The sequence below is a fragment of the Carya illinoinensis genome, chromosome 6 (assembly GCF_018687715.1).
Source record: "Carya illinoinensis cultivar Pawnee chromosome 6, C.illinoinensisPawnee_v1, whole genome shotgun sequence".
Taxonomy (NCBI): domain Eukaryota; kingdom Viridiplantae; phylum Streptophyta; class Magnoliopsida; order Fagales; family Juglandaceae; genus Carya; species Carya illinoinensis.
In genome coordinates, this window is record NC_056757.1 from 36,951,189 (window position 1) to 36,961,465 (window position 10,277).

At 31.8% G+C, this 10,277-nt stretch overlaps 1 protein-coding gene across 1 annotated transcript; it reads left to right on the forward strand.

Moving 5' to 3' along the window:
* The first annotated feature begins 6,637 nt into the window (after positions 1-6,637).
* On the forward strand, positions 6,638-9,692 carry LOC122313875 (protein NRT1/ PTR FAMILY 4.3-like). Its single transcript, XM_043129161.1, has 5 exons — positions 6,638-6,911; positions 7,103-7,320; positions 7,643-8,086; positions 8,224-8,366; positions 8,663-9,692. The coding sequence occupies exons 1-5, from the start codon at positions 6,800-6,802 to the stop codon at positions 9,591-9,593; spliced, it is 1,848 nt and encodes a 615-aa protein (XP_042985095.1). The 5' UTR covers positions 6,638-6,799; the 3' UTR covers positions 9,594-9,692.
* Positions 9,693-10,277: the final 585 nt, after the last annotated feature.

Below are 10,277 nucleotides of genomic sequence, written 5' to 3' on the forward strand. Positions count from 1 at the left end.
ATAAGAAAGACAATGATCATCACACCAAAGAGTTGATGTGAGGCACCTCCAATGGTGTATAGATGTTGCCTAAGTAGCCCATTATTACATGAAATGCAAGAAGTCGAGGGATCGTCACCACAATTGTTAACATTAGCAAATTAATGGGTTGGCATAGTTTTTGCCGACATATAAGAAAGACAATAATCATCACACCAAAGAGTTGATGTGAGGCACCTCCAATGGTGTACAGATTTTGCCTAAGTAGCCCATTATTACATGAAATGCAAGAAGTTGAGGGATCGTCACCACAATTGTTAAGATTAGCAAATTAATGGGTTGGCATAGTTTTTGCCGACATATAAGAAAGACAATAATCATCACACCAAAGAGTTGATGTGAGGCACCTCCAATGGTGTACAGATTTTGCCTAAGTAGCCCATTATTACATGAAATGCAAGAAGTTGAGGGATCGTCACCACAATTGTTAATATTAGCAAATTAATGTGTTGGCATAGTTTTTGCCGACATATAAGAAAGACAATAATCATCACAACATCATAATATAAAATCGAACATTTCAATATATATATATATAAAATCGAAAGCGTACGCGGTATTTAGTTATTCCTATCGCAGTATACTATATATTTTAAAACCCGGACAAAAAATGAAAAGAAACGGAGACACACACACACACACAGATATATAAATCGTTGAACAATTACGAAATAATCATGTGTTTAAATTCTCGTAATTGGCCTTCTGTTCGTTTCTATGCAAGTGCGGCAGTGCCTAGACATTCTAATTAAACACAAGCCTTTCTAGTTAAACGCTGGAGACAGATATCATGGGTCAGTACTTTAATGAATCGTGACGACTTATAAATTGATGATCATAAAATTAACACTATTAATTTGAAGATACATATATATTATATAAAAGCTATTTAATTTGAGCTGTCATCCTCGATATCAGACGTACAGTACTACTAGTTTATGATCTCAACATTATTCTTCCATTTTTTTCCCCCTTCCTGCAGTTTTGTGGAGTAAAATTAAGATTTTTTGATATGGATAAGTTTGACTCATACGTAGTACTACAATCGGGTAATCCAATTTTCCAATTAAATCGTTTTTCCTGTGCAGATATATATAGGACAATCGGGTAATCCAATTTCCAATTAAATCGTTTTTCCTGTGCAGATATATATAGGATCTTGTATTTATAGAGGGATCCTCTTAGGATTCAAATGTCGCTCTGTCTCCACATTGTCTCCCGCTTTGTTCTCAGAACACCTTTCCTTGTACCTTAAAACCAAAGCATTACAAAGACCATATGCATGTCTAAGTTGGCATGCAATTGAACATGCATTGACTTCGATATTCCTTGCTTATAAAATATATATTTATTTAAAGAAAAATGCTTCCTTGCCGACAAAGTACAAACCCACATGCTATTGTTATTGCCACGTGTCAAGAAACATTTAACTTAGACAAATGACGCCAAATTGATCCGCTGATAGCAAAAAATAAAATCGTTTGTTTTTTGTTTTTTTTTGGGGGGGGGGGGGGGTGTGTTGTGGTTGGAGGCCCAAACTACAATCGAACCGATCGTCTGTTCTTGTATTTTTGCTCCATCCTTTCCTTCCAAACCAAATTTCTACGCCAGAAAATGACAAAAACAATGTCATTAATAATTAAGAAACTTAAAAGAGAAACAATAAAACGCTAAGAACGAATTATATATTAATCGAACTACTCTGTAAATTTAAATCTTTTCAGAGCAAGAGGCCACAAGTTCTCAGATAATTATGTAAAATATATATATATATATATATATGTACGTCGTTAAAATATCTTTAGAAGAGAAATAGTAGATCTATAAATTTTTCTAATAAAAATAAACATACAAATTAATGTGATAAATTAGATTATAAATTAATGTAATAAATTAGATTACAATAAAATAGATATGACATATATATATATATATATCACATCATATTATATTAATTTATAAATTTACTTTTGCAACATCTTAAAGACTCTTCTTTAGATTCCCAAGCCCTCTTGACTAACAACACAATTGAATGAGCCATGAGGTTTGGGCATTAATACGGTGTTCGGATGCTCATTCATGAAATAAATAATAAATAATAAATAAAGCATATAAATTGTAAATCAAGAGATAGAGAGATTTAGGTGATTTGGCATAAAAACTTATGTATACGGGTTGTTTGGAAATGAGATCTACTATATTTGGTAATTTTATAGTCTTTATGATTTAAGATAGGTTGAAGAATACGTCTTCAATGTAGAAATATGAAGAGAGAAGCCTCTATCTGTGGAGAAGTTTGGAGATTTGTAGAGACCTTCTCATTTTATAGGTGTCTTATTCTTTTTTAAAATAGTTGAGTCCTACTCTTTTATGTCACTTTTATATTTTTTATATCTGAATCAACTTGCCTAGACTTTTATCTCTTCTTTGCTTTCTTTTTTAACCTTCTATCTTTCTTATTTTATCTTTTGAAAAAATATAGTTGCAAGCATAATTATGTATTAATCTGTGTACCAATGTGATGCGATTGGTTAAAAAATAGATTTTATTGAAAATAGTGTTAATTTAAATTTTAAATATAAATAAATCAGTATTGGTACACAGATTAGTACACGACTGTGCTTATATATAGCAAAACTCTTATCTTTTACTGGTCTTATTCATTCTTTTATAACCAGTGATAAGTTTCCCGGACTCAATTCATGTTATATCCAACCAACATAGAGATTACCAAAAACATTAAAAAAAAAAATTCATGTCATGTAAAAGAATCCAATCCAAAAGATTTGAAGCTCTGTTTGAATTCGTTACTTTGTTTTTAGTTGAGAAATTTTTTTGTATTTGCTGACAACAGTACACGCTTTTAGAGTCTTTATTAGTGTTTTGGATCATTTGATTATACAAATGAGATGAGAATAAGATAATCTGTGAATAATAGTAAAATAATTTGAGTTAATATATTTTATTAAATTTTAAGAAAAAAGAAAAAAAAGTTGAATAAAAATATTATAAAGTTATAGGAAAATTCTATACACTACACCACCATCCTATTTACATCCCACTATATAAGATGTGATATTTATTACCATTAGATAATTTTTTATTGGATGATTATTTATTATCCAATGATGATAAATGTGTCACGTGTTACATAGTAAAATGAAAGTAAAATAGTAGTGTGGTATATAATATTACTTAAAATTAAAATATTATTAGAATATAATGTTTTAATATTATTTTTATTTTAAAATTTGAAAAAATTGAATTATTTTTTATATTTCATTTGGAAGTTTGGAAAGTTGTAATAATTAAGTGATAATTAGATGAAAAAGTTGAGAATTTAAAATTGAAAAGTGTTTCTTATTAATAATATTTAGATGTTGAGATCGAATAAGATGGAATGAGCTGGTCTGTGAAACTTCCAAATAGGGACTTAGAGGATGCTTGAGGAATGAGATAAGATGAGAAATCTGTTAATAGTGGTGAAATTGTCTGTGAATAGTAATAAAATTGTTAAAGTTATGATATTTTATTGGATTTTGAGAAATGTGAGAGAAAATTTTGAATTAAAATATTATTAGAATATAATTTTTAATATTTAATTTATTTTGGAGTTTTAAAAAGTTGAATTAATTTTTATATTTTGTTTAGAAGTTTTAAAAAATTGTAATGATTATATAAAATATATTTTAAAAATTCGAAATATTGAAAAATATTTATATTTAAATAATATTTAAAAATGAGATAAAATAAAATGAGATGAAATCATATGAATATTCTTCCCAACAATTCTTATTGTTGGTCATGTTTTATTTGAACATCCACATTAGTTCATATGTATATGTAAAGTCATATTTATATAATAAAAATTTTATGTATAGTTAATTTTATATATATTTTTTATATATTTTATTGATGTAATTAATTACGTATTAAAAAAATTAATATAACCAATTATATCAATAAAATATATAAATAATATATAAAAATAATTACTAATAATATTACTCAATTTTAAATATGCTTACGTATAAATCAACGTGGATGCTACGAGTAGATAAGTTTTATCGGGATTAGGCACTGCATGATGGGATTTAAATGGTTTTTTTTTTTCTCAATTGAATACACACCCAAAAAGAATATTATAATGCACCATGTACTTTGCATGAAACAAAGGATAAAACCACAAACCAAAAAGCAACGATATGGAACTAAAAGTAAAATTGTAACATCATATTGTTTGTAACACCGACAACCTTTTATCTTGGTTTCCTTGTCTTTCTTTTCGCCCACACCAGACCTGTGCATTATACTAAGCACTTGACATGTACAGTGCGTTGCACCACGCAAAACCAATTCAAAATGTACCATTCCTCTTTCATGATGTGAGTTGCAGACCAAACCGACTTCCAACCGTCTCCTGCCGTCTTAAAATATTAAGCACTTTCATGTCATATCTAATTAACTTAATGTTTAGACTTTAAATTTCGATCATTTAGAAGTTTTAATTCTTTTAAACTTAATTCATCATATTTTAACAATTAAAATGGTTTGGATTGTGTCACTCCGGCCACCTAGTTTAGATACTACAATAAAAAATTGATTTTGAGACGATTTTCTTTTTACAAAATAAAAATTGTCTAAAAATATAAGTTTTAAGATGAAATTTAATTTTCATCAATCTTTTTTGGTCTTAAAAATTATTTTGAAACGAAATCGTAATTTTTTTTTAGACAAAAATCCAAAAACCATCTTTTATTGTAGTAGGAGGCGGTGGAATCCGAACCATTTGGCATGAAAGTAACGTACGATTAGGATTTAAGCAGCTCTACACTAGGCAGATCAATACTAGTAATGATCTAGTACTTAGGAAAAAGTAGTGGTAAACAAAATATATATATGGATCATGTATTAATTACGTACGTACGTACACGGTAGCGCATCAGACAATAAAAATTACTAATTAATAATGCAAAAAATGATCTGGAGTATAGCTATGCGAATAGTTAAAGCTAGAAATTAGAATGAAACCACGTACAAGGAGCCGAATGAATGCAATGATCAACTGAGTATAATTAATAAATATAGGGCTAGTACTAGAATCAATGTTTGACAAGAAATTGAAAAGGTAATATGGTAATATATATCTAAATAGTTATTTGCGTTTTGTTAGCATACAGTACATGACATGCGCGCGCGCGCATATATGTATATATAGCTAGGTTCTACTCCCAATAAATATTAAATAAGCATGCATACGATATATTAAACTCAAGCTGACTGCATACATATGTTATACCCCGCTTATTAATTTATTTGTATGTATCTTGATATATCGAATTAGAAGCTTAAGCTTTTTAAATATATAGGATTCGTTGAATTTGATATATAAGCTTGATTAAAACGTTTACTAAAACTATCAATTAATGCTTGATTAATTTATAGTTTCCTGGCTAGCTAGCTGATATATATTAATTCTTATATTTTTTTAGGCGATAGATCGAGTAATTTTTAATTAAGTACTAGTAAATATATAATAATACCATGCATGAATATTGTTGACGACTACATATAGCTATTAAAAATAAATTTTCAGAAAGTTGCTAATAATAAGATCAGACCGATCAGATGTAACTTACACAGCTACGCTAAAGAATAAATGGGAGGAAAATTTACACACACATATGCATATATATATATATATATTATATTATATCATACGTGTGTCATGTCCCGGCCCTCATCATGTTATATATGCTAGTAATTAATTCAAGATAAAAAATAATTTTTACCTAAACTACCATATTTTCTTTCAACTTACAATATCACGAACTACTACTACTTTCTCATCAATTTGCACCATATATAACTAATTATCACGAAAATTCATGTGCCACATGTGTAATTTTTATAATGATTCTAGGTCGACTTATCATTTTTAATCATATTTATTAGCATGACACATTTTAAATAATTTATATATTAATAATCTAAAAATAATAACTACTTAAAATAGGCCACTTTTAACAAATATGACTAGAAATATTGATAATTGCATAAAAAAATTGTTATATATACATGGGACCTGAGAGGATGATTAAGGTCGGTGTACGAGTACTGGACCACTTAACAGAATTTTGAGGACCGAAAAGGCAACTTCAGTACTTGTCTTCACTAGTACTCTACTCACATATGTATTAATTAAACAACACGCTTTCATATAATATATATCAGCGTAGAAATGGTTTGGATTAAGAAATCCTTCTTACTTATTTCACGTGATTATTATAATTTTTTTTAATTTTAAATAAATATAATAAATAATTTAAAATTTTTAAAATTTAAAATAATAATAATATTAAAAAATAATATTTTAATAATATTTTATTTAAATTTTAACTTTTATCTCAATTCAGTATCCAAACCTAAATTTCAACAGCACGTACACACGAAAATCCGCACCAACACCATCGATCCATTTGATCTCCACTTAGGCATAGTCATGCGTGAGGGTATAGATCGAATTTTCAAAGGAAGTTTCATTCTGCACAAAATCTAACAGAGGGGCTTGGCATTCTTATAAATATACAACTAGCTAGCTACCCACTTCACTTGCGTTAGACTCAGCATAGTGTAAGAAAACCACAATTCCTCCATTCTAGAAGTCCTGTACGTACTCTCTCTTTCTCTATTGCTGGCTAGCTTTTGGGAATTAAAGATCTGAGAGTGAAAAAATATTAAAGAAGCGACGATAGCGTCCATGGAAACGGCTGGAGTAATGGGTGATCAAGAGGCCATGGTTGATTGGAGAGGGAGACCCTTCATTAATCCTAGCAAACATGGTGGGATGAGAGCAGCTGGCTTTGTCCTTGGTATATATTGATCTGATCTTTTTCTCTGTTCGACTATTTAAAGCTTTTAGCATGATAACATGTATATATATTCAATTTTAATTCTTAGGTATATATACGTATGTACTTTCTATATAATATTGCATTGCTTAATCATGTTAATGTATTAACTTAAATACTGAGATTAATGTGAAGTGTGCGATTACTTTCAGGGCTACAAGCGTTTGAGATAATGGCCATAGCTGCCGTTGGGAACAACCTCATAACATACTTGATTAACGAGATGCACTTCTCTTTGTCCAAGTCTGCCAACATAGTGACAAACTTTGTCGGAACTCTCTTTCTCCTGGCGCTCCTTGGCGGCTATCTTTCAGATTCATATCTTGGGAGTTTCTGGACCATGCTCATCTTTGGTTTTGTTGAACTTTCTGTAAGCCAGCTTTTATCTCAATATATATATATCAACTATTATTTCCCTCCGGCACGACTTTTTCTCCCTCTCTCTCTCAACTCGGCCACATGGCATAAAAGTAATTCTAGGTTCAATTTATATCCAATTACATTCTATCCGAAGCATATATAGACGTACAAAGCTAGCTAGCTGTCGCGGCACAATTACGACGTACAATGGCATGCAACTAGATATAATAAAGATCATACATAGCTAGCTAGGGATCGAGGACAGGGAGGAGTAAGCTAGGGACTGGTCTTGGCCTGGTTAATTTACACGGTTTTTTGTTGGGGACATGCAGGGTTTCATATTACTCTCGGTTCAAGCCCATCTTCCCCAATTAAAGCCACCACCGTGTAACATGCTGTCTGATGGAGAACAATATTGTACGGAAGCAAAGGAGATGAAAGCTTTGATATTCTTTGTAGCACTCTACTTAGTTGCATTAGGGAGTGGATGTGTTAAACCCAACATGATTGCTCATGGGGGTGACCAGTTCAACCAAGATAATCCCAAACAATCCAAGAAGCTCTCCTCGTACTTCAATGCTGCCTATTTCGCGTTCTCTTTGGGCGAACTTATTGCCCTTACAATTCTTGTGTGGGTCCAAACTCATTCCGGAATGGATGTAGGCTTTGGAGTCTCGGCTGCTGCTATGGCTATGGGATTAATCAGCTTGGTCTCTGGTACTTTATATTACCGGAACAAGCCCCCTCAAGGAAGCATTTTCACCCCCATTGCTCAAGTAATTATAACTGATATTTTATTTTATGTGTATCTCATTCAATTAATTTCCTCTTCTTTAATTTTAATTTAATTTTGTGCTTGTGATCTTTTCTATTATTTAATTCTACATTAATATTATTGTTTAATTCTTTTCAGGTTTTTGTGGCTGCAATTTTAAAAAGAAAGTTGCAAGTTTGTTCATCTAACAGACGAATGCTTCACGGAAGCCAAAACAAGGTGCCAAATAACGTTAGCTTGTCTTCTGATACTGGCAGTCTCCTTCACACTGAAAAGTTCAGGTATATTTGGAAGACGATTTGTTTCTTAATTTATCCGATCTTATTTTACTACATATTGTTGCGGCTTCTGCTTCGTTCTTCACACACTTTCAAATCATAAACGAAAAAGAATAAGAACGTATAAGAAGATCAGCACCCTTTTCCTTTTTCAGCTTGTTTATCAATTCATGATTAGATCGAGAATAGTAGCTCTTTCTGATTATATATATACATGTTAGTTTCCCCAGTTATGGTTTTCTTACGTACGGTATGGAAAATCTACTAATTAATTAATTGACCACACCCAAAAATATCAGGTTCTTGGACAGAGCTTGCATCGAAATCCACGACGGGGCTCATACAGAGGAAAGCCGATGGAGATTGTGCACGGTTACTCAAGTGCAGCAAGTGAAGATTCTGATCTCAGTTGTTCCGATCTTTGCATGCACCATCGTTTTCAATACCATTTTAGCCCAACTCCAAACATTCTCAGTCCAACAAGGAAGTGCAATGGATACAAGACTCACAAAATTCTTCAACATTCCACCAGCTTCACTTCAATCCATCCCCTACATAATGCTCATCTTTCTAGTCCCTGTCTATGACACTTTTTTTGTCCCTTTTGCCAGAAAATTCACGGGACACAACTCTGGAATTGCCCCTTTACAGCGGATAGGCTTCGGCCTGTTTTTTGTAACATTTTCAATGGTTTCAGCTGCCATAATGGAGAAGAAGAGAAGGGAGGCTGCAGTAAACCTAAACCAAAAACTATCCATTTTCTGGATCACCCCTCAATTCTTAATCTTTGGATTATCGGAAATGTTTACGGCCGTAGGCCTCATTGAATTTTTTTACAAACAATCCTTGAAAGGGACGAAAGCATTTTTAACAGCCATGACATATTGCTCCTACTCGTTTGGATTCTATCTGAGTTCCTTACTGGTTTCAATGGTGAATAAGATCACCTCAAGTTCCTCAAATGGCGGTTGGCTCCATGAAAATGATCTCAACACAGACAGGCTAGATCTTTTCTACTGGCTCCTGGCAGCCCTTAGCTTTCTAAACTTCCTCAATTATCTCTTTTGGTCCAGGTGGTTTTCTAAGAGCTCATGCCCATCAAGCACCTTAAAACATGCGGCTCATGCAGAGGATTATCCCCCAGCTTATAGCTTCGACACCGCAAAACACGTTGGAGCTGTTGATCATAAATATTCCTTGAATGACATATATATCTCAACAAGTTCCTAGCTACCATCTTGTAAGATAAATAGATTAAGAATATCGGATAAGGCCGGATCTCTCGAAGGCTTATGTCTTCTTCTTCTTTTTTTTCTCTCTTTTTTTGTTTTGGGGGGGGGGGGGGGGGGGGGGGGGGGGGGGTGGGGTTAGGGGAAAAAGGCAATCAAGTGAAGCTTGAGCAGATCCTATTTCATTTTCATTAATGACGGCTATGTCTAGATCCTGTTTCGTTAGAAGACCTACTTAAAATATATTGGAAAGCTCATTTCCCTTTCTTTCATGATAATTAACTACATGATCATAATCCGAACACATGGGACGTGTGAAAATAAGCTGCACTTCTCAAGTTAATTAACAAGTCGCGCACTCGAATATGTTAATTTTTTGTTTCTATATATATCCTATTTTAAATTCTGTTTATACCTAATTCATATGAATTAGTTGCTTGAACGTGACAGCTTTATTCTATTACTATTTTAATAATTTGATTCTAAGAGGAAATGAGACCAAATTAGCCTTGTTTGGATAATGAGTTCATCTTAACTCATCTTATCATTACAATTTTTTCTAACTTTCAAATAAAATATAATAAAGAATTCAATTCTTTCAAATTTTAAAACAAAAATAATATTAAAAAACTATATTCTAACAATATTATATTCAACTTTCAACTATCATCTCATCTTCTTTCAA